The sequence below is a fragment of the Myxine glutinosa genome, chromosome 8, assembly GCF_964187855.1.
Source record: "Myxine glutinosa chromosome 8, kmMyxGlut1.1, whole genome shotgun sequence".
In the NCBI taxonomy this organism is placed as follows: domain Eukaryota; kingdom Metazoa; phylum Chordata; class Myxini; order Myxiniformes; family Myxinidae; genus Myxine; species Myxine glutinosa.
Window position 1 is genome coordinate 152,011,217 of NC_136268.1, and position 25,804 is coordinate 152,037,020.

The window sequence follows — 25,804 nt, forward strand, 5'->3', positions numbered from 1 at the left end:
ATACACACATGCACACACACATCGACATACACACATGCACACACACACACATACACACACACATCTACATACCCACACACACACACACACACACACACACACACACATATACATACACACATGCACACACATACACACACATCTACATACACACACACACACACACACACACACACACACACATCGACATACCCACATACACACACACATCGACATACACACATGCACACACACACATACACACACACATCTACATACACACATGCACACACATACACACACACACACACACATCTACATACACACATGCACACACACATCGACATACACACATGCACACACACACATACACACACACATCTACATACCCACATACACACACACATCGACATACACACATGCACACACACACACATACACACACACATCTACATACACACATGCACACACATACACACACATCTACATACACACATGCACACACACATCGACATACACACATGCACACACACACATACACACACACATCTACATACCCACATACACACACACATCGACATACACACATGCACACACACACACACACACACACACACACACACACACACACACACACACACACACATCTACATACACACATGCACACACACATCGACATACACACATACACACACATACACACACACATCTACATACCCACACACACACACACACACACACACATATACATACACACATGCACACACATACACACACATCTACATACACACACACACACACACACACACACACACATATACATACACACATGCACACACATACACACACATCTACATACACACACACACACACACACACACACACACACAGTTTATCCCTCCATCTCGAGGAAGATGTGTAAGTTATACAAGCAGAACTGAAAGAAGGAGTGATCGAGAAGGTTCAGTGTGAAGATCGACGAAGGAACAAAAACCAAAAGTCCAATTTGTACATCGACACCTGATGTGGTGTCGACTGATCAGCAGATGCTTGAAAGTTTATCAGAAGTTTAATCCTCTATTTAAATAAACCACACAAAGTTGTTTCATACAATCACAATGAAGTTACTCAGAGAACAGGAAATGTGGATTCTCTTTGTTTACAAAACAAATCATATTACAAGGTATTGTACTAAAACAGGTCACGTGATGAAAACAATATGGCACAAGACGTATGGAGCAGGGAGGAATCCGTCAAAATGACACAGGTAAACTGTTGGGTAAAGGAAGCTTAGCTTAGAAATGGGGGCAAGATGTCCGTCTCGGAGAATATGGGGCAAGACCCCCTCCCCATAAACAACATATCATCTCTGTAGTCAGACCTATAGGCCTAGGCCTACGTTAAGTATCCTGAATGATTGCAACAGAGGCCACTGTGGCTGATGTGATATAACAGATATCTCCTGAAGCAGAAGACGTTTGCTAGGTATGAAGTAACAGGACTGGAGTAAGATTTATACCATTATTGGAGTAAACATGGAGTGGTTGGGAGAAAAAATCAACTTACCTTCCCCACCTCTTAGCACATCACAGTCGCCTTGCACACCTCCACTCATCAACTCTCACCTCCAACCTCCCAACTCTCACTCAAACTCTCACAACTCAAATCAACTCTCACTCTCACATCACTTGCACATCTTACCAACCTCCACCACCTCCAACAACACCTCCACTCAACACCAACATCAATCAACTTCACTCTTACCACCTTCCCCTTTCACCTGCCTCTCCTTCCATCATCCCCACTTCCGACCACGTACCCCTGGTAAAGGTGTGACTCGCACAATCAGGTAATTTACTCTTCGGGACAACCAGGGAAGTGTGTGCTGGTGAATGAGAGGCAGAGCAGGTGAAACAAGGTAACACGTGTCTGGTACGTCTAATACATGCGAACTGAGTTATTTGTACAAAATATGGGATTCCTCCATTGAATATGGTTAAATTCATATAGTCAACAGTGCAGAGACAAAGGGGAATGAACGTAAAGAAATGGACTTTTGGTTTAAAGGGTAAAACGCTGAATTTAAGTATCTACGGGTCCTGAAAAGGCCAAATTGGAATATTTATCAATCTGTGAATGATCGTGACGTCGTGAACATTGAACAAACGATTGTAAACACCAATGAGATTTCCTCGTTCCCATGAAGTCAAATGATCAATATATTGCATTTGTTCATGAACTTTCAAACGGAATAGTCTTCCTGGGACAGATCCGGCTCAATGCTCAAATGTTTGGGCAAAATTGTGCCGTCGCTGTTTTGTCGTGAAGTGTGCGTCACTTTCCGCCCATTGTGCAAGACGATCGACGACGAGGGGAAAAGGAAACCGATCTAGGGAGGAGTTAGAACGCGAGCGACGACCACGAGGCGACACCTTAACCGTACGCTGCGGAACACCATGTCTGCGGGACACATGCGGAAAGCACCAGAAATGTCTGAGTAAGTGAACGTACGTGTGCCTCGTGTAGTCTTTTAGAATCTCTTGGCAGGTGTAATATCATGTCACATTACACAGTATACATCAGTATATATACATAAATAAATAAATATATATATATATATATGTTGGAACCCATCTGTGGATCGGTCCCATCGGCCGATGGGTCTGCGCCATCTGCGGATGTGTTGTTCACCTTGAAGGAATGTGTTGACAGAATGGTGCTCTTCAATCAGGTACACAGTCATTGGAATTACATGTGGTAGGAATTTAACAGAGATGATTTTTAAATGTTTTATTTAACTTTTATTTTTTAATTTTTAATTTTTTTTATTTATTTAATTTAAATTTTATTTTATTTAATTTAATATAAAGGAATTTAACATTCCCCTCCGCCATTATCAGAAGAACACCTAATGTTTTGTATGAATGTTGAGTATGTTATGTAAAGCTTTACTAAAACTGCCATGTATCTGTTAATTACAAAATGTATTGACAAAATGTATAAATAGATGGGTAGAAATAGATAATAAATCTATTGAAGATTCTGTCAATGTGTGTACCTGATTGAAGAGCACCATTCTGTCAACACATTCCTTCAAGGTGAACAACACATCCGCAGATGGCGCAGACCCATCGGCCGATGGGTCTGCATTGTCATTTCTCGTGCATCTACAGATGGGTCAGACCCATCGGCCGATGGGACCAATCCACAGATGGGTTCCAACATATATAGTTAAGTACAAATATATATATATTTAATTAAGTACATATATCTAAATATATATATATATATATATACAATTAAGTACATATATATTTAATTAAGTACATATATATTTAATTAAGTACATATATATTTAATTAAGTACATATATATTTTATGAAGTACATATATATAAATATATATATATATATTTAATTAAGTACATATATAAATGTATATATATTTAATTAAGTATATATATATATAAATATATAAATGTATAAATATATAAATATATAAATATATATATAAGTTCAAAACACACCTGGTCACAAGTGTGCCGCACTGACCAGGTCCTCAGTCGAGGTCGTCAGCATCATCCCGTTTCGGCCCTTCAACCTCGATACGGTCAGCTTAGGTGGGCCAGCAGGGCTATATAAATATATATATATATATACTTCGCATCTATACAGTTTATTGATGATGCAATTTATCGATCAAGATTTTATTTCAATCTTATCTTTATCCACCACACTGAGGCATGGATGTCGATGCTAAATGTGATACCTGGCGTCGTCGTGTCCTGTGCTCAAAGTGTTCACTTGTGCAAATTGTGTTTGTCACGCCATGTCGAATGGGCTCCGCTGCACGACCCGCGATCCATCTCACCACTTGTCTAGGTCATGGACACAATGCAATTGTAATGTTTTTATTGCATTCCTACTCGTTGCTGTTCTCTCGCTCCTTAGTCACTAAAATATGGAATCAATGACGAAGAAAGAATGTGAAATTGATGGTCTCGGTTGGTGGGTGCTACATCATAAGCAAATGCAAAACAAAGGTCGAAACTCTGCATCAAGTTTACTGTAAATAATTAGAGCTGAAGTTTGTTTGTTAAAGTGTGTGTTCAAATCAGCTTCAACTGCTGATTTTGTTTGTTTGTGTTCAAATTGTGAAAACAATAGTACTTATAAAAAATGCTGATTTGTCATTTTTCGTTTTGGGTCATCATCATTGGTTTTTGTTTTATTTTTAATACCTTGGCTAAGGCTCGTAATAGACCTCGTAGTGAGAATCACAGCCCTTGCTGCACGACCCACGGGAAACAAGTGTCGCCTGCCACGCGAGCACATTGTCTCTGCTCTGCTGATCACCAGTCAGGGGGTTTGCAGCCAGCAATAATAAATTAAACCAAAAAAATGACGAGGAGTCCATAACAAGGGCGAAATCTAGATCGACGTCTCGTGCTTTTCTCTATTCGTGACTATAGACTTTTCATCTCAGACTGCAAAGGCTTAAGTGCCATACTGATGCTTCGTCGGTTGGAGGTGATGTGTTGGAATAATTTGGTCCACGATGTCAGCATAGTGTTACGGATTCGTCACTTCCGTTGTGGTGGTTTGCATCCACTGTAAAGATTTCTGATTCCATATACTATTATTGCTTTCAAAAGGTTTATTGTCCATGAGCTGTTTTCAAAAGGTAAAAAAGTTAATGTTAAAAGAAACAGGAAACCGGATCCGGAACCGGAGGACGAGGAGGAAGAAGAGCGGAGCAAGTGGAGTCGGACAAGAAGCATAGCTGCTTCTTGGTCTGGAGCGAACGTTGGCGAGCAGGAGTCACTAGCGAACTTTCGGGTTTCCGGGAAAGGGATTCCTGTGACCGAGTTGTCATCGCTGTGACCGATCAACCTGCGTGTCAGGTTTTGCGATCGATTCAGGAGAGAATCATCGCCGTGCTGTTGTGTTACGAGACCGGGCCGTCGGCCATTTTGACTCGCGCAGGACTTGTGCTTCGCTCGCGGTTTCGTCTCTTCTCGACCATTTTCACCGCATCCAGACGTCGATCTGGGGCGTGTGTGTGACGTGGGTTTTTGAAGGTTAATTCGTCCATACCCGAGGGTGTGATCTCTCCGTCGCCTGTAGGGCGCCTTTGGATATCCCAGTCGCCTTGAGGGCGCCTTTGTTCAGCGGTGGCTCTGTGAATGTATTTGCCATCCGAACGGGATTCTGTTCTCGATCGGATATCGTTCTGTCGATCGCTGGAGCGAAACAACTTTGGGCTTGAAGCCGGGAATAAGAGACATTGGGAATGTTCGTGTTTCACTCACTTGGAGCACAGCGAGTTCTATATTACCAAAACTGATGGTACCATCATAGGACATGGATTGTACTATTGAATACTATTATTGTTGTACTGTTATTCTTGTGTGATCTTAATACAATATTTGTTTGTGAGTAACACTTGGGGTCGCTTCTCCATTGATCTTTGACATACAGAATAACACATTTTTCTGCCGTGACTCCTCTCGGGGCTCGGAGGTACATCGTGACCAGGGGGTCGGGGAGGGGCACGTAACAATAGTGTCATAGAGTCAAGTGTGCTTCATTGGTCTATTATTTATATATATATATATACATATATATATATATATATATATATATATATATATATATATATATATATATATATATATATATATAAGTGGGATAGACGTGGATGACATTATGACATCTTCATTTAGATGCTGCACATTCACTTTTACAAAATGGTTACTGGTAATTCATCAGATGCAGAAATAATGCAATCTACACAAACTTATTTACTTCTGATAACATGTGAATGCATGTGCGTGCACATGGGAAATACAGTTTGAAATGTGTGATTACATCTCATGTAAAATGTGACTTCAAGAGCTCAAATCCTCTCGCTCCCCACATCACGCACACTGCACCAGGGAGTGGATCACCCACAGGGGAGTGGGTCATACACACACAATAATGTAAATTGCACAGTTATATTGTAAAAAAACGGCCTTCTTCAGGGAACAAGTAATGGGTTAACAACTTACAGCTGTTCTGCAGCAATGTAAGTAAATTAAGCCTTGAAAGTTGATGCAAACAATTCCTACAGGTGTCCCAACCTCTGCTGATTACTTGATGACAAACCCCCTGTCTGTATAAAAGCAGTATTGGAACAGACTGTTATTACACCCTCTGAAGCATTATTTGGACAATATTGCACTGCAGGAAGTAGTATATTGGAAACTGGAGGAAACTCTGACAGGAAGAGGTCTGGCAGACCCAAAGCCACAACAGAATCAGAAGACAAGTTTCTGAAAGTCAACAGCTTGCGTGATAGATGGCTCACATGACAACAGCTTCAAGCACAGCTTAACACTGGTCGAAGTAAGCAAGTCTCCATTTCAACTGTGAAGAGAAGACTTCGAGCTGCAGGTTTGACAGATCGAGTGGCAGTAAGAAAGCCATTGCGAAGATGGCAAAAAAAGAAAAAGAGGCTTGCCTCGGCCATGAAGCACCGCCAGTGGACTACTGAAGACTGGAAGAAGGTCTTGTGGACCGATGAATCAAAATTAGAAATCTTTGGTTCATCACGCAGGGTTTTTGTATGCCGTCGAGTAGGCGAAAGGATGGTTCCTCAGTGTGAGACACCAACTGTCAAACATGGAGGAGGAAGCGTGATGGTCTGGGGCTCTTTTGCTGGATCCAGAGTTGGCGACTTGCACAGAGTGACTGGCACCCTGAACCAAAAGGGCTACCACAGCATTTTGCAGCGCCATGCAATACCCTCTGGTATACGCCTCGTTGGTCAGCGGTTCATCCCACAGCAAGATAATGACCCCAAACACACCTCCAGGCTATGTCAAAACTACCTTCGAGGAAAAGTACAAGACGGTAGGCTTCAAATCATGGAATGGCCAGCACAGTCCCCAGACTTCAACCCCATCGAGCTGGTTTGAGATGAACTGGACAGAAGGGTGAAAGCAAAGCAACCTACAAGTGCAACACATTTGTGGGAACTTCTGCAACAGTGTTGGGAAGAACTTCCCGAACAATATTTGATTTCCATTGTAGAAAGATTGCCACGAGTGTGTTCGGCGGTTATATCTGCAAAATGTGGCTGCTTTGCTGAGTCAAAGTTTTTAATTAAATTTTGTTGAACAAAATGATTTTATGATTTCTTTTTTATCTCCAATTGTTTGTTTGTTCTATGCTTAATTTCAGAGTACATTGAGATATTAAACTGCGTAAATTTCAATAAAAACCGGAAAAATTGAGGTGTTCTAAAACTTTTGACCGGTAGTGTATATATCTATATTATATATCTATATATCAATGTGGATGTATGTGTGTGTGTGTGTCTGTGAATAAGAGAGAGACAAAATTGTAAGGAACAGAAATGAAAAAACGAGATGTGTTTGTGTATGTGTGTGTGTGTGTGTGTGTGTGTGTCTGTGTGTGTTTGTGTGTATGTGTGTGTATATATGTGTTTGGGTGTACGTGTGTGGGTGTACGTGTGTGTATGTGTGTGTATGTATGTGTGTGGTTGTACGTGTGTGTATATGTGTGTGTATATGTGTGTATGTGTGTGTGGGTGTGCACGCACATGCATTCACATGTTATCAGAAGTAAATACATTGTGTAGATTACATCATTTGTGCATCTATCTATAATTCCACTAATCTCTGTGTGTATGTTTGTATGTATGTATGTATGTATGTATGTATGTATGTTTGTATGTTTGTCTGTGACCGCTGTTTCTCGACAACTACCGGTCCGATATACTTGAAACTTGCCAGGTATATTGCTGGGGACCCGAGGATGTGCCTTTTCAAGGTTTCATATTAATCGGAGAAGTAGTTACCGAGCTATGTCCAAAAAACGATTCAACCAATCAGAGAGCAGCGAGCTATCACGTGTGCCGAACGTGGCGAACAGACTCTGCCTCGGACGGCACATTTGAGAGCGTATTCATTTATTTCACGTTGGAAAACTATGTTGCCGTTAAACTATGTTTTAAAACTAATTAAAACTAATTTGCGATTCATCGTAACTGCGATTTGCGACCTTCCGGACAGTGAAGACTTCACTTCCGGCAGCCAATCACAGAACGCTTTGTTGCGTAGGCGTGGCCGATGTGAGAGCGAGCCGAGCCCAGCGCGTGCGCCATTACGGTTCGTAATTCGATTTCTTCCGGAGAAAATAATAATTTCTCGATTTCTTATGCGCATTATTTCTCCCAATTCAGTCAGAGCGAAGGGCGGAAGCGAAGAGCATTGTTTTTTTTGTTTACGGGCGTACGGGCGTATGGGCGGGGTAGAGCGTACGGGTAGCGTTTTTTTTTTTTTTTGGCAAGGAACGGGCACCCACGTACGGGCATGCCCTAGTCTGATAAATTGCCAGTAACAATTTTGTGAAACTGAATGTGCAGGTGCAGCATCTAACTCAATATGTCGAAATGTGTCACACGTCCATGCCCGTGGGATTCCCATGGGTGACCCCAGGGCCGATTGAAGCGGAGAGTGAGGGACGATTGGAGCGGAGAGTGAGGGCCGATTTGAGCGGAGGGGAGTGTGAGGAGGTATTGGAGAGGAGTGTGAGGAGGTATTGGAGAGGAGTGTGAGGAGGTATTGGAGAGAGTGTGAGGAGGAGTGGGATTGGAGAGGAGTGTGAGGAGGAGTGGGATTGGAGATGCGTGCGGGTGGAGAGAGGAGAGCGTCAGGTGAGAGGAGTGAGGGGTCACATATTATGTGAAATAAATAAATTGTGTTCATTCCACCATTTCTGGATCTGATGAATTGCCAGTAACCATTTTGTAAAAATGAATGTGCAGCATCTAACTCAATATTGGAGAGGAGAGGAGCATCTAACTCCCCCCTGTTCTGTATCTGATGCTCCCCCTTCCTCTTCATTAACGGTATGGACCTCAAACATCCGGGGCCTTCGTTCAAACTTAACTGATCTCTCCATACAGGTTGCTTCTGTCAAACCAGACGTGATCTGCTTAACAGAAACTTTCCTCCTTTATGATGTCTCTGATTCCTGGGTATCTCTCCCGGGCTACTCCCTCCTCCGGTATGATAGACCTGAGCCTCGTCCTGGAGGCGGGGTTGCTATCTTTATCAAAAACTCCCTTCCTCACTCGCCCTGCACTGCACTCTCTCCACCTCACCCCCAGGAATACCTCTGGCTACGGCTTCCCCTTCGCTCCCACCTCTTGTTCATATGTGTGTTGTACCGTCCACCAAACAGTGATGACTCCATCTACATCTCGCTGTCTGATAATATGGACCAACTTCTATCTACTCATCCCAACTCTCTCTTCCTCATATGTGGTGATTTCAACTGTCATCATGCCAGTTGGCTGGGTGTGGGTACCTCTCTCACCAGCCATGGCTCCTCAGCAAAGGACTTCTGCGACTCACTGGGACTGACACAATCTGTCAATTTCCCGACCCGGATCTCAGTCAACGGAACATCTTATCTTCTGGACTTGGTTATGACTAACTTCCCTGAAAATGTCTGCTGCTCTTCTTCTGCTCCAATCGGATCATCTGATCATGTCCTTGTTAAAGTGGACATCTCTCTGACCATCCTCAGGGAGCCTGCTCAGCATCGACGAGTCTGGCATTTCACTCAGGCCAACTGGCACGGTCTTCAAGCAGCCATCAATCATCTGGACTGGTCTCCCATCTCTACCACCTCTGACATCAACTCATCCTGGGAATTCTTCCAAAGTAAATTGCTCTCTCTCATGCACAGATTTATCCCATCTCGTCTTCAGTTGTCATACCCTTCCTCCCGTCCATGGTACACAGAATCTTGTGGTGAGGCTGTTGCCCAGAAACAACTTGCCTTCGTCTCCTGGAAAGCAAATACAACGGAAGGAAATCTCATTTCCTTTCACAAAGCCCGAAACAAGTGTGTGTCCACCCTCAGGAGAGCCAGGAAACAATATCTCTCCGTTCTCAGGACAGAACTCTCTTATCTGTCTCCCTCTTCCAAATCCTGGTGGCGTCTGGTCAAATCCGTTTCTGGTGTTTGTTCCCCCTCCATCCCCTCCCTCACCTCAAACGGCTACACATCTGACTCCGCACGTGAAAAAGCTGAATGCCTCAACTCTGTTTGCCTCTAAATCTTGTGTCCCAAACCCATCCCTCTCTTTACCCACCATACCCAGTCGTACCCTGCTGCTCCTGGACTCCGTGTCCTTTCCTCCTGACAAGGTGGAAAAGTTTCTGTCAACCCTCGACTCTGATTCTGCAACTGGACCCGACGGCATCAGCCCACGGGTCCTAAAATCCTGCTCTGCTGCTCTATCTCACCCTCTCTCTGTTCTCTTCACCCTCTCTTTTGCTCAAGGTCAACTGCCATCTGCTTGGAAATCAGCCAACATCACCGCTTTGCACAAAAAAGGTGCAAAAACAGATCCTAGCAACTACAGACCAATCAGCCTTCTCCCAATTATCAGCAAAGTCATGGAATCCATCATTGCTTCGGATATGAAATCTTTCCTCTTCTCCAATGGCTTGAACTCTGATCATCAATTTGGTTTCAGACCAGGTCACTCTACTCTGGACATGCTGCTTCTGCTGTCTCAACAATGGATGGAGGTCCTCAATGCCAAACAGGAAATTAGAGCTGTCTCCCTCGACATATCACGTGCCTTCGACACGGTCTGGCACCCCGCTCTGCTCACCAAACTCTCCTCCTTTGGTATCCATGGAAATCTCCACGCATGGCTGGCGGACTTCCTCTCTAGTCGTCGTCAACGTGTGGCCCTGAATGGGTTTCTCTCATCTCCTCTTCCTGTTCAGGCTGGAGTTCCCCAAGGCAGTGTTCTGGGCCCCGTGCTTTTTCTGGTCTTCATCAATGATCTCTCTGACTCTCTTGAAAATCCTCTCTATCTCTTTGCTGATGACTCCACTCTCTGCCGCTCCATTCCTCTTCCCTCAGATCGGCAGTCTGCAGCCTCCTCACTCTCTGAAGACTTGGACAAAATCACAGACTGGTCAAACAAGTGGAACATGTCTTTCAATCCTGACAAATCTCACACTCTTACTATGTCTCTCCGAAAAGATCGACTGGACAACCCTCCCATCTACTTTCTCAACAATCCTCTCCAAGAAGTTCTGTCGCTCAAGCTTTTGGGTCTCACTATCTGCCATGATCTTTCTTGGGAAAACCACATTTCCAAGCTGGCCTCCAAAGCCAGTCGCCGAATGGGCATCCTCCGTCGTGCGAAGTCCTTCCTCGGCACACCTGAGCTCCTCACCACATACAAGGCTTTCATCCGCAGCTCAATGGAATACTGTTCTCCCCTATGGGCCGGTGCTCCTGCCTCACACCTAGCTCGGCTTCACGCTGTTGAAACCAAAGCTTTCAGAATTATTGGAATCTCCCGCGATGAAGCTATCTCTGAGGGCCTTTCACTCACTTACCGCAGGCAGGTAGGTGGTCTTTCTGTCTTCTACCGACTCCTCTCCGGCCTTGCACCCCCAGCTCTCTCTGTGCTCTGTCCCCTAAATATTCCTACAGGTCGCACAAGATCTGCCAGCAACCCTCTGATGGTTAAACTGCCGAAATCTCGGCTCTCTGCTCACCTTCACTCTTTCATTCCTCTTTTCTCCCGCCTCTGGAACAAACTCCCTCACTCCCTTCAATCCCACTCCTCCCTCCAGGTCTTTAAAACAGCTGTTCACCACCATCTCTTATCTTCCCCCATCCAAAACCTTGATCTTTTCTACCCCCGCTAATTCACCCCAGATCCACCTTGTTTGAAATTCCAACTTCTTTCCTGGAAGTCCTGGCAGTGTCCATATGTTTTATACCTCTCCCACCGCCCCCTTCCCATGCCCCCCCCCCCCAAAGCCCTCGCCCTCTCTCAGATCTCTCGATGTCTCCATGTCTCTCGGTCCCTGCTCTCAAATGTTGTGTTTGTGTCCTTCCCTCTCTCTCCCCATCTTGTTTACCGCTCCCGATGTTATATGTTTTATGTGTCGGTTTGTCTTTCTGTGTGATTAATGTTCGCTCTTTCACGAGCCTCGATCTTGTATACAACAACAACAACAACAACAACAACAAAAAAAAAAGTCAATGTCACACACGTCCATGCCCGTGGGATTCCCACGGGTGACCCCACTATATTTCTTCGTTTTTATTTCATTCAACATTATTATCCGGAAGTAAAGGTTCACATGTTCATTTCACGTGTGCAAAAACAAACTCCATTTCACGTGTGCATGGACATGAAACACAGACGGGAAATTGCTGAGATATTTCGTTCGAAGCAATTATACACTGCCCAAATAAAATATTTCACCGATACACCGAGCGAATTTCAGCGAATTTCACCGAGTTTCAGGAAATTACCCAGAGATATTTCTTCGTTTTTATTTCATTAATTACTAGCAGAAGTTCTCAGCGTTGCCGGGCGGGGGAGGGGGGAAGGGCACGTACACTTTAAACATGTATATACATGTGGGATGTGGGATATATACATGTGGGACGTGTGTGTGTGTGTGTGTGTGTGTGTGTGTGTGTGTGTGTGTGTGTGTGTGTGTGTGTGTGTGTGTGTGTGTGTGTGTGTGTGTGTGCGCGCGTGCATGTGTGTGTGTGTGTGTGTGTATGTGTATGTGTGTGCGTGCATATATGTGTGTGTGTGTATATATATGTCTGTGTGTGTGTGGGTGTGTATGTGTATATATATATATATATTGTTGCGAATATGGAATTTGGCCTCCATATCCGCTTGTAAATATTCCCCTATTTTCCCCAATACTCCCCAACTATCCCCAATCCCCCATTCCCTAGTCCCATTGTCTGTAAACAACAATCAGTAGAGCCGACCTTCCCCTTATTCCCCCATTAAATGTCGTGCCCAGGTCCACCGCACCACACGTAGACAACTTTCGGACATCTTGCTAGTTATTCTTAGTCTATGTCAGTTAAGGCCTCGTTTCCATTAATTATGACTCTTCGTTGCACCAGAATGTGATTATATGGCACCAGTAGTGAGTTTAGGACCTTTCCCATACCTCCTCCCATCTTCTTCCCCGTCTACAACAACAGAGGGGCACGGCGCTGCGCGGGGGGGAGTGTGCGTCCTCCCACCGGCTCGGTTCGCCGCCATCGACAATGCGCTCCAGACGATGCGCTCCAGACCATGCGCTCCACGGGGTTACCACGAAGGGGCTCCTTGTCAGCTCCTCGTCAAGGGCGGAGCCTGGTAAACCCCCCGCACGCACCCAATGAGAAGCAACGTGCCGATTCCACGAGGCGGAGCTAACGAGCCGATGGCGTGTCACTCCCCGCCGGATATACGCGGCCACGCGCCGGATGTGACGTGAGATGCGCCCCCAGCTTGAGCAGACAAGACGCCACCCGAGCGCTGCGACCTCCTGCATCTACTGGACCGTACAGTACCCTGTCCTTGAGCCAAGAGTGCACCTTGAGCCATCGATACCCGCTTTCCTAGCCATCAAACCCCGTGTGAGTCAGCTTTGTCCCGTTTATCTGTCGTCTGTTGGGAATAATATAAGATTGTGTCTAAGTGCTTGTCTTTCTATGTTGTACCTCTCGTCCCTGTAATCTGACCTTCCGCACGAATATAATCTCCTCCGGAGGTCTTGAGAACCGTATCCCTGGTGTCTGTCATTATAATTCAGCCGTGTGTCTTCTTTTTCCTTATTGAGCCAGCGTGGCGCGGCTTCGTCAACGTTCGAGTACAATCGGGTAATTTGTGCGGACACGACGGCCATTCCGCTCGGCCCACCTTAACATCAAAGTCGTGTCTGTAACAATTGGTTGTCAGGAGTTGGATTCGAACCTGGGACTAAATTTATTTAGCCCAAATTTTGGAACACCAATTGTACTATTAGAGTAACAATTGGTGTCGAGGAGTGAGATTCGGACCCGGGACTAAATTAGTTAGGCCCAAATTTTGGGAGGGAAAATCGAGCCGGAGCGCGTACGGCGCTCGACAAAATCGATCCGGAGCGCGGTCCCGCGGTTACTGCGCTCGACGAAATTATAACAGCAAAATTTGGATTTGTGTTACGAAACTCGAATTTTGAAAGTCGCGCTATGGCGGATCAAGACGGCTGGGGTCCGGTAGGGGAGAGTGAAGCAGGGTCGGTCCAGGACCAAATTGAGGGACATGAGGGACAGGAGGAGAGCGAAGCAGTGAGGGCGGCAGGGTCGCAAAATAGCGTTGTCACGCACGAGGTGGCCACAGCGTCCACGCCCGCGGCAGCGCCCCTGGTGGATTCGAACCTTTTCCTCCTGCAAATGAGGGCCCTTATGGAACAAATGGTGGGAATGAGGGCTGATAGTGAGCGATTGGAGGGCCAAATGGGGGTAATGAGGGACGAAGCGAGGGGTACCAGTGAGGGATTAGACAATAATTTTAAGGGATTAGACAATAATTTTAAGGGATTAGACATGAAATTTGGGAAATTAGACGATAGATTAGGGGAAATACAGGAGGGGTTAACGGGGGTAGAAAACAGAATGGCCGCTCAAGAGAATCAAATGGAAGGGATGCAAAAAGGGTTAGAGGGGTTAGAAAACACCATGGAAGGCAAATTGAGGGACATGAGGGACCAAGCGGAAAGGGAAGTTAACCAAATGGGGCAGCAGATAGAGGGGGTCAGAATGGGGGTAGAAACCAAACTGGATGCTCACAGGGAGGAAATGGAGCAGATGAGGATGGCATCTGGGCAGGAGATGCAAGTGATGGGAGAGCAGATCAGAAGAGGAGTGAGTGAGGAGGTCGGAGGAGTGCGCGAGGACTGAGGAGGTGAGGCACTGTGAGGAGCACATGGAAAAGGAGGTGAGAAAGGGGACTGTAAAGTTACAAGGGGGCATAGAGGACCTGACGCAGGAGGTGGAACAGCTGACGGAGGGACAAAAAGGACTAACGGAGCAGGTTCAAAGGAACACTGCAGTATTAGGAGGTTTAAAAGCGACACAAAACGACATAAAAAACGACTTAATAGCGACAAAGAGGGAATGTCAGATAGTACGTGAGGGACTGACAACGAGGTTGGACGAGGTGATAGAGGTAATGGAGACGACGGACCGGCAGGTGAGGACGCACATGGAAACGGTCAAGGTAGCCTTGGAGGACGAGCTGGAGGAGACGTACCGGGGAATAAAAGAGGTGAAGCAGAAACTAGAAGAAGTGGAAGAAGGGGTGAGCGAAATTAAGAAGCGACGGAGAGAGGATAAGAAAGAGATAAAGGAGGAAGTAAAAGAATTGGTCCAAAGTCTGTGTTCGGATCGTGATGATGTGCTCATTAACCGGATGAGGGATTCGCAGGTGATGGAGGAGAAGCGAAGAGAAAGAGAACCCGGTGTAAGTGGTGACCAATATGGTCGTGCGTATGATGCGCCAGGTGATTTAATAAGCTTGGGGGTCGAGATAGACCCGGGTGTTCGTGAGAGGCCGTTGGTGAAGTGTGTGACAGGTCTGGTGTGCGAAAAAGGAGGTGTGCAAGAAAGTCCGACTCTGGGGTGTGTGAGGAAAAAGTGCGTGCCAAGGAGTGAGGGTGCTGGCGAAAGTGAGTCGGTCGTAGCGTGTGTGCGAGGGAGCACATGGAAGCGCGGTGTGGTGAGTGTTACAGAGGGTGTGACGGGAGAGTGTGTGCAGGAGTGCGCGCGAGAAAGGTGTGTGACGGACAGGTGCATGAGGGAAGAGCGCGCTGTCAGAAGTAAGGAAGAGTGTCCACCTGTGGTGAGTGTTACAGAGGGTGTGACGGGAGAGTGTGCGCGAGAAAGGTGTGTGACGGACAGGTGCATGGGGAAAGAGTGCGCTGTCAAGAGTAAGGGTGAGTGCGCTGTCAGGAATGGAGGTGAAAGTAGTGAGAGTGACATGGAGCGTGAGTTAGTTGTGACAGGTGAGCGAGGATGTACACCTGGGATGGAAGGATGCACACCTGGAATGGTAGAGCGTGAGTGGGAATGCACGCTGGAGTTGGTGGTGAGGCACGTGGTTGGGTGTGCGAATGAGGGCACACCTGTGATTGTCACAGAGGAGGTGACCGAGGAGGGGGTGCGAAGCGGTGTGTTGGTGAGGTGTGCGAGCAACGAATGTGTGCCAAAGTGTTCGGTGGTCAGGTGTGTGACCAAGGCTGTGAGTGGAATGGGTGTACCTGGGTGTGTAAGGAAAGGTACGAGGAGCATGGGCACGGCGGGATGTGTGAGCAAGGAACGGGCTGCGGGGTGTAAGCGTCCAGGTGAAGCATCGACGTTAGACGGGGTAGAGTTTAGAACGACTTATAGCCGAGTCGGGCCCTCGGTGCGTGCTGGGCCTCGCTTTGAACGGCCGCGTCCGTGCTCCACTAGGCGGAGCTGGCAGCCCGATAGAAAGGGTCGTCATGGCGACCACTTTTTGTTGAGACGTGCCGGCAGGTCGAGATCGGGACATTGGATGGCTCCACGCCGAGGTGGTGTGTGGGATCTCGGCACGGGTAAACCCCCGTCCCTGCACCGAGTGCCGGACGCATCCAGCCGCTGGCACAAAACAACCAGCATCCATTGCTTGGCTTTACGAAGCCGGGCTTTGGACAGGGATTGGCGCACCGAGAGGTATTAGTGAGTAGACTGGGTGATGAGGTTAGTGTTTTGGACCCAAAATTAGAGGAAAACAAAATTTGATGATTGGCAGGGGATTGGCAGTAGTGATTGGCAGATGATAGGTAGTGATTGGCAAATTTTTGATTTGTTGAAATTTGATGTGCAAAATTGGTAGTGAGAGACCCCCGATGTGGTGGGATGGCATCCCTGCCACCCTTCCCATGTAGGGGGCAAAGGAGCAATAGTTTATGGGGTGTATGGCAGTGAAAACTAGCCCGGGAGGGTTAGGATATAACGGTAGGGATCTCGAGAAGATGACCTTAGGTGACGTTAAGTTTAGTTAGTGACTGATACCTGTAGTGGGGACGCAGGTAGATTAGTATGGATGATAATGATGTGGGAGCGCAATAGTTTAAAGGGACGACTGGGAAGCGCAAGTTTCAGAAGGGAGTAGTTAGCTGAGATGATGCTGTGTGTGTGAGAATTGAACAGGTGTGATTGCACAGGTGTGCAACTGGACAGGTGTGTGGAGCAGTGTATGAGTAGTGAGTGTTGTGGATCAGCGCGAATGCGCTTGGGGAGAGAAGGGTGCAGGTGGCACCAGGTGTGAGAGCACAGGTGTGCAAGTACAGGTGTGTGGAGAGAGTTGGAGTAAGTGGTACGGAGTGGTGTGCATGGTGCGAAGGTGTGGATGGGGGAAGAGTGGACCCCTTTCACGAGTACCCGGGGCGGGTAGTGTAAGTGTTAGGTAGAGGGTACAGGTAAATTGTGGTTGGATATTGGCACTTGTGGTGCGGTTGCAGAATGGTGTTGTGAATGGGTGCATTAGTGTTGTGGAAATGGCTGTGCGTGTAGCCTGTTAGTGCGTGTAGTTGGTTGGGCACTCCACCACTGTGAGGATGTCGGCCAGGTGAGGCCGCAGGTGGGCTCTGGGAGCCGGTAGAGTTGTGGATCGGGCAGCCCAGTGCCAGAGAGGGCACCGAGTGGGGAGAGTGCCAGAGGGCCTTCCCCAGGTAGTTAGGTTAGGGCAAGGAGCAGGTAAGCTCGGAGGCAACTGCAGTGGTGGAGGTGTGCAGGTGGGTAGACCCACTGGGAGAGGTACACGCCGCAGCCCAGAAATTGTGCGAGGGCACCGGGAGATGAATCGGGGGAGTGAGACCCCAAATTGAAGAGCACCACAGTTTGGCCAATGGGAATTGGTTTATAGAACCCATAGTGTAAGAGGGCCAATGGTTTGGCCGGAGAAAGACCCCGGGTAGTGTAAAGTTGTTAAAGTCACTTAGGAAATAGTTAAGATTGATGAACCTGTCGCACCATACGCAGCCACTTACCTGTGGTGATGATGATGACTCCACACCTGTGTTTTCTTTGTTTTGTTGCAGAAAATGAAATTGCTGTGTGGATTGTGAGACGCATCACGACGTGGATGAGACATTGGGGTGATTCCATCTCTCCCTCCCTAGGAGGGACTGATGATGAATTGGTAATGGCAAATTTTGATGTGCAGTTGGAGATGGCAAATTTTGATGAGAGTTGAAAATGGCAAATTTGATTGGTTAGGAGGGAGAGAAGACGAATTTGGTTTATGGGAGGAACGGGGAAGACAGTAGGGATGTTTGTTGATTTGTAAAGTAGATGTTTATGGGTAGTGTTGTGTTTTGTGGATGCAGTAAGGGGTAAGGGAGGGGCCATGTAGGTTACCTGGTGGGGGGGGCATACGGTAGGAACGTACCTGTCTCACCTGGTTCCCATGTGCCCCCAGTGTGCATCACCTTACATTGCGTGCACTTTTGCGCCCTTACCACCTTACTCACTTGTCTGCTTCTTTTGTCTCCCACCTCCGAGGATCTGGCTTTGGGGTAGAGAGAGAGGAGAGAGAGGTGCTGGCTGCGCAGTTGTGGGCCTGCACTTTCGCTGTTTGCTGCCGGGATCGATACACCATATGGACCGCAATGTTTGTGGCCACCCACAATGGACCGCAGTTCGTTTGCGGCCAAGCACCACCCGGGGATGGACCTATGGGTCAACGTGGCACCTATGCCATACAGGTGAACCACTTTTAGTTAACACCAAGTGCACCACAAGAAGAGCAAGAGACACCTGCAGGGTTAGGGGTTGTCGAATTTATTTTTATTCCAATGAACAATGGTGACTGCACCGATTAGTGGTGGGGTGGTGCTTTTGATGCTCGGGAAGGGTGCTCTGCACGTTATTAAAGGCCGTCGGCCACAGAGCACTCGTGGGTTGGTGTATCGATGTTGGCAAGCGCTCTCTCTCTATGCATAACATCTGCATGTGTTCCTCCAAAAACAGGTCCTGGATCGTAGTGTAAATAGCAGCGTAGTCTTGTAAATAATGCTCCCTACCGGCTGTATGTGTAGTTTGAGAATTCTTTCCGGATTCGGTTATCCTGTGGGTGTGTTTCTGTGAGGAGAAGGGTGCAACGTCGCAGGGGGACATATTTACTCATTTGTGAATATCTGTAAAACTGTCGCACTCAGGGTAGAGTTAATAGTAGAGGGAACTACATTGCGTGCCACACTAAAGTAGGTAAAAATTTATCGGGTCGGGACGCCCCGAGGGTAGAGAAGGGTGCAATGTTGCGAATATGGAATTTGGCCTCCATATCCGCTTGTAAATATTCCCCTATTTTCCCCAATACTCCCCAACTATCCCCAATCCCCCATTCCCTAGTCCCATTGTCTGTAAACAACAATCAGTAGAGCCGACCTTCCCCTTATTCCCCCATTAAATGTCGTGCCCAGGTCCACCGCACCACACGTAGACAACTTTCGGACATCTTGCTAGTTATTCTTAGTCTATGTCAGTTAAGGCCTCGTTTCCATTAATTATGACTCTTCGTTGCACCAGAATGTGATTATATGGCACCAGTAGTGAGTTTAGGACCTTTCCCATACCTCCTCCCATCTTCTTCCCCGTCTACAACAACAGAGGGGCACGGCGCTGCGTGGGGGGGAGTGTGCGTCCTCCCACCGGCTCGGTTCGCCGCCATCGACAATGCGCTCCAGACGATGCGCTCCAGACCATGCGCTCCACGGGGTTACCACGAAGGGGCTCCTTGTCAGCTCCTCGTCAAGGGCGGAGCCTGGTAAACCCCCCGCACGCACCCAATGAGAAGCAACGTGCCGATTCCACGAGGCGGAGCTAACGAGCCGAGGGCGTGTCACTCCCCGCCGGATATACGCGGCCACGCGCCGGATGTGACGTGAGATGCGCCCCCAGCTTGAGCAGACAAGACGCCACCCGAGCGCTGCGACCTCCTGCATCTACTGGACCGTACAGTACCCTGTCCTTGAGCCAAGAGTGCACCTTGAGCCATCGATACCCGCTTTCCTAGCCATCAAACCCCGTGTGAGTCAGCTTTGTCCCGTTTATCTGTCGTCTGTTGGGAATAATATAAGATTGTGTCTAAGTGCTTGTCTTTCTATGTTGTACCTCTCGTCCCTGTAATCTGACCTTCCGCACGAATATAATCTCCTCCGGAGGTCTTGAGAACCGTATCCCTGGTGTCTGTCATTATAATTCAGCCGTGTGTCTTCTTTTTCCTTATTGAGCCAGCGTGGCGCGGCTTCGTCAACGTTCGAGTACAATCGGGTAATTTGTGCGGACACGACGGCCATTCCGCTCGGCCCACCTTAACATCAAAGTCGTGTCTGTAACAATATATATATATGTGTGTGTGCATATGTGTGTATGTGTGTGCATGTGTGTCGATGTACATTTGTCTGTACGTGTGTGTGTACGTGTATGTGTGTGTATATATGTTTGTGTGTGTTTTTGTGCATGTGTGTGTGTGTGTGTGTGTGTGTGTATGTGTGTGTGTGTGTGTGTGTGTGTGTGTGTGTGTGTATATATGTGTATGTATGTATGTGTGTGTGTGTGTGTGTGTGTGTGTGTACATGTGTGTATGTGTATATATATGTGTGTGTATATGTGTGTGTATATGTGTATGTGTGTGCATGTGTGTCGGTGTACATGTGTGTATACATATGTGTATGTGTGTATGTGTATATGCATGTGTCAGTGTACATGTGTGTGTGCGTGTGTGTGTGTGTATGTGTGTTTGCGTGTGTGTATATATATGTGTGTGTCTATGTGTGTATGTGTATATGTGTATGTGTGTCGGTGTACGTGTGTGTGTGTGTGTGTGTGTGTGTGTGTGTTTGTGTGGGTGTGTGAATAAGAGAGAGACCGAATTGTGAGATACAGAAATGAAAAAACGAGGTGTGTGTGTGTGTGTGTGTGTGTGTGTGTGTGTGTGTGTGTGTGTGTGTGTGTGTGTGTGTGTGTGTGTTATTGTGAAACTGCATGTGCAGGTGCAGCATCTAACTCAATATGTCGAAATGTCACACACGTCCATGCCCGTGGGATCCGTATATATATATATGTGGCGGACACGAAAGCTCACTGGCGTGAGGGCATCATTCCGCGCACCAAGTGGGCGGCAGCCACGCCCGAGGGGTAGGCGTGGCTGCGGGATATACACCGGGTCCGTAGCGCTCCAGTGCTACAGTGGAGATCTTGAAATAAAGACTCTTTTAACTTACCGCGTTGTCCACTTCCTCCTTGCTAAGCAAGTAGCGCGCGTAGCACCGCGCTTCATTGGTGACCCTCCGACGTTGGATCAGCCGTCGCTGACCAACCGAATACGCCATCGCAATGGCAACCAACGCGGTTACGATCAAACTCCCTGAGTTCTGGGAGGCTCAAGCTGAAGTATGGTTCCTGCAGGCAGAAGCCCAGTTCCGACTTCGAGGCATCACGGTGGACGAGACCATGTACTGCCACGTGGTCGCCTCCCTCGGGCCCGGCACGGCCGCCCGCGTCGTGTCGGTCCTGAGGAACCCACCGGCCGACGGCAGGTACGCGGCGATCAAGCGTCTCCTCCTCGCCACGTTCGGCCTCACGGTGGACGCACGGGCCGACCGCCTCCTGGACCTCCACTCGGTGACACGTGACCGTCGGTCCGCATGGACCATATGCTGTCGCTGATGGGCGACGAAACCCCGAACGCTCTATTCCGGGCGTTATTTCGACGCCAGCTGCCGGCACGGGTACGCCTCGCGTTGGCCGGTTCTGCGACGACGGAACCCCGAGCTCTCGCTGCCGAGGCCGACAAGTTCTTCACGGCTTTGGACACGCAGGCGAGTTTTGGCGCGGCCGTCGCGCATCCCGAGGCTGACCCTGATGCTGATGCACCACACGTCGTGGATCTCGAGGCTGATGCACACCGCGTGGCCGCCGCCACGCCACGCCCACCACCACCGCGAAAACCACGGCCGCCGCCTTCGCCGCAAACCTGGTGCCATTTCCACGCCAGGTTTGGCCACAAGGCGAGGAATTGTTGCCCGCCGTGCTCCTTCGGCAAGTCGGGAAACTACAAAGCCGGCGCTCGGTAGCAGCCCTGAGCGTCGGCCATTCCGGCAGCCTTCTTTTTATAACGGACACCTTGTCTGGGCGCCGTTTCCTCTGCGACACCGGTGCACAGGTGAGCGTTATCCCTGCCTCTACGTCCGACAAGCGAACCACGGGCAGGGGACCCGCATTGCTTGCCGCGAACGGAACACCCATACGCACATTCGGGAAGCGTTGCCTCTCCCTGCGGTTTGGAAGGCAATGCTTCACATGGATGTTCATAACCGCTAGTGTCCCCAAGGCACTGCTCGGTGCGGACTTCCTCTGTGCAGACGGGTTGTTGGTAGATGTGAAGAACAGACGCCTTGTCCGGGCTGAAACGTTCAGCTCGCTTGCTTGCGCGCTGAGCAGCTTGTTGATCGGCTCACTGGGCGGCTCGCCAAGCGGCTTGCTGAGGGTTCGGTCCCGGTGAGGTTAGTTTGTACGCTTCCGGCAGCGGACGACTTCACCCGCCTCCTCGCCAGCTTCCCGACCCTTACGCAGCCCACCTTCTTGGCGGGGGCCGTCAAGCACGGGGTGGAACACCACATCCCCACCGCTGGGCCACCGGTCTACGCCCGGGCACGCCGCCTCGAGCCGACGAAGCTCGCGGTAGCTAAAGCGGAGTTCGCTATGCTGGAGCGGCTCGGCATCGTGCGGCGCTCCGAGAGTGCTTGGGCATCGCCGCTCCACATCGTGCCAAAGCCCGGCGGGGGATGGCGACCGTGCGGGGACTACCGGCGCCTCAACGACGCCACCACCCCCGACCGCTACCCCGTCCCCCACATCCAGCACTTCTCCGCCCGGATGGCGGGCATGTCCTTCTTTTCAAAGGTGGACCTCATACGCGGCTACCATCAGGTCCCCGTCAGGCCAGAGGATATCCCGAAGACGGCGGTCATCACGCCATTCGGACTTTTCGAATTTCTTCGGATGCCCTTCGGTTTGAAGAATGCGGCTCAGGCGTTCCAGCGACTAATGGACAGCGTCTTGCGCGACTTGGATTTTCTGTACGTCTACCTGGACGACATCCTCGTTGCCAGCGCGTCCCGCGAAGAGCACCTTCACCATCTCCGCACACTTTTCGAACGCCTGGGCCAGCATGGCCTCATCGTGAACCCTGCCAAGTGCCGGTTCGGCGTCGCCGACATCGACCTTTTGGGGCACCGCATCACCAGGCACGGGGCCGTCCCCCTACCAGCCAAGTTGGAGGCGGTGAAGGGGTTTCCGCGCCCCCGCACGATCAAGGGGCTCCAGGAGTTCCTGGGCATGGTAAACTTTTACCATCGGTTCCTGCCCCGCATCACCCAGCTCCTGCGCCCCTTGCACGAGGCCCTCCGAGGGAAGCCAGGCAAAGGTGACGTTACCTGGACCGAGCAGATGGACGCGGCGTTCGTCGGCGCGAAGCTCGCCTTGGCCAACGCCACCATGCTCGCGCACACCGGCGCCCGATGCACCGATCGCCCTCACCACCGACGCCTCGAACTACGCGGTGGGCGCGGTGCACGAGCAATGGGTGCGTGGTGCCTGGCAACCGCTGGCGTTCTTCAGTCGGCAGCTTCGCCCGCCCGAACGCTGTTATAGTACCTTCGACCGCGAGTTGCTCGGGCTTCACCTGGCGGTCAGGCACTTCCGCCATCTGCTCGAGGGCCGTGCGTTCCCGGCCTTCGTCGACCACAAGCCACTGGTCTTCGCGATGGGCAAGGTCGCCGAGCCGTGGTCGGCCTGGCAGCAGCGTCACCTCACAGCCGTGTCCGAATATACAACGGACATCCGGCACGTCGCGGGGAAAGACAACCCGGTGGCGGATTGCCTTTCCCGGTCCGTCGCCCACGCAGTCCACCTTGGCATCGACTATGCCCGGATGGCGGCGGACCAGGCCGCCGACCTTGCGGACCGCCGTCACGGGCCTCCGCGTCACCGAGGTGCCGTTCGACGGCGCGGGCACGGCCCTCTTGTGTGACGTCTCCCTCGGGCGGCCTCGCCCCATCGTGCCCGCGGGCTGGCAGCGCCAGGTTTTGACGCCATCCACGGCCTGTCCCACCTGGGCACGAAGGCCTCCCAGAGGTTGGTCGCTGACAAGTTTGTCTGGCATGGCCTCCGAAGGCCGCCCATGGCTGGACCAGGACGTGCCTCGCGTGCCAGCGCGCAAAGGTGCACCGGCACACCCAGGCCCCATTGGCCCCGTTTACGGTGCCGGAACGTAGGTTCGACCACGTGCACGTGGACATGGTGGGACCTCTGCCCCCCTCGCGGGGTTTCACCCATGTCCTGACAATGGTGGACCGCACCACCCGGTGGCCGGAGGCCGTGCCTTTGGCGGCGACGACGGCGGCGGACATCGCGCAGGCGTTCATCGCCACCTGGGTCGCCCGGTTCAGCGCCCCCTCGGACATCTCGTCCGACTGCGGCCCCCAGTTCACCTCGGAGCTCTGGGGGGCGGTCGCGTGGGGGCTCGGGGTCCAGCTGCACCGAACCACGGCCTACCACCCCCAGGCCAACGGCCTGTGCGAGCGGTTCCACCGCTCGTTGAAGGCCGCGCTCCGGGCCACCCTCCGCGACGGCGGCTGGGTCGACAGGCTCCCCTGGGCCCTGCTCGGCCTCCGGACGGCGCCCAGTGACGACCTGCGCGCATCCGCGGCGGAGTTGGTCTTCGGACAACCGCTGCGGGTGCCGGGCGAGTTCCTCCCCGACCCCACGGCACCATGGTCCGTGGCGCAGGAGCGCTCCGCGCTGTAGGAGACCGCCCGGAGGTTCGCCCCGGTGCCGACGGCGCACCACGGGCACCCGCCTACGCACGTCGCCCCGGAGCTTCGCACCGCGGAGTATGTCTTCGTCCGGCACGACGCCCACCGGGCACCTTACTGCAGCCCCCGTACGACGGGCCTTTCCGCGTGCTGGAGACCGGGGTGAAACATTTCACCTTGGACATCGGCGGTACTCCCGACCGCATCTCAGTGGATCGCCTCAAGCCAGCCCACCTCGACGTGGACCACCCACCGCCGGTGGCTCGGCCCCCGCGTCGGGGCCGCCCCCCTGCGGGTGGACCCCCGGCACCGCCCAGGCCCGCCGGCACGCCACCCCCCGGTCCTGCCCCCATCCCGGGTGCAGCCGGAGGCATCCCAGCTGGCATCCCTGCCTACACCCCGGACGCCGCCAGTCGCCAGAGGGCGCTTCGGCCGGGTCATCCGTTTGCCCCGCAAACTGGCCCTCCAGGTGCGCGGGAATTCTGAAAGCTCACTGGCATGAGGGCATCATTCCGCGCACCAAGGGGCGGCGGCCACGCCCGAGGGGTAGGCGTGGCCACGGGATATACACCGGGTGCGCAGCCCGGAGCGCTCCAGTGCTACAGTGGAGATCTTGAAATAAAGACTCTTTTAACTTACCGCGTTGTCCGCTTCCTCCTTGCTAAGCAAGTAGCGCGCGTAGCACCGCGCTATATATATATATCTATATATATATATATATATATATATATATATATATATATATATATATATATATATATATATATATTGTTACGGACACGGCTAAAGATGTTGCTTGACCGAGCGGAATGGCCGCCGTGTTCGCACAGTTTACCCGATTACCCCCAACTCACCCGATTCCACTCGAACTACGGGTTGGCCAAATCGCGCTAACGCTAAATCAATGATGGAAAGGACACAACGACTGGGATAAATGAAACGACGCAAGGGGTACAGTTCTCAAGACCTCCAGGGGAGGATATAATTAGTGGTGGAGAAAAGGGGTAGATTACAAGGTAGAGTGAGGTATAAGACACAGAAGAGATAGGCACTTAGATACAATCTTATCTATCCCAGACAGAC

The 25,804-nt window shown here is 50.2% G+C and overlaps 1 protein-coding gene across 3 annotated transcripts in view; it reads left to right on the forward strand.

Moving 5' to 3' along the window:
• The first annotated feature begins 2,347 nt into the window (after positions 1 to 2,347).
• The window catches only part of LMO2 (LIM domain only 2), a 47,112-nt gene continuing 23,655 nt past the window's right edge, over positions 2,348 to 25,804 (forward strand). The window contains exon 1 of one of the 3 annotated variants that reach the window (XM_068125422.2): positions 2,348 to 2,476. In XM_068125422.2, the coding sequence (XP_067981523.1) occupies positions 2,436 to 2,476 (41 nt within the window). In that variant the 5' untranslated portion in view covers positions 2,348 to 2,435. Of the gene's footprint in view, positions 2,487 to 18,222; positions 18,608 to 25,804 lie in introns of those variants that run through there. The other 2 variants (XM_068125423.2, XM_078783883.1) reach the window with 2 other exon arrangements.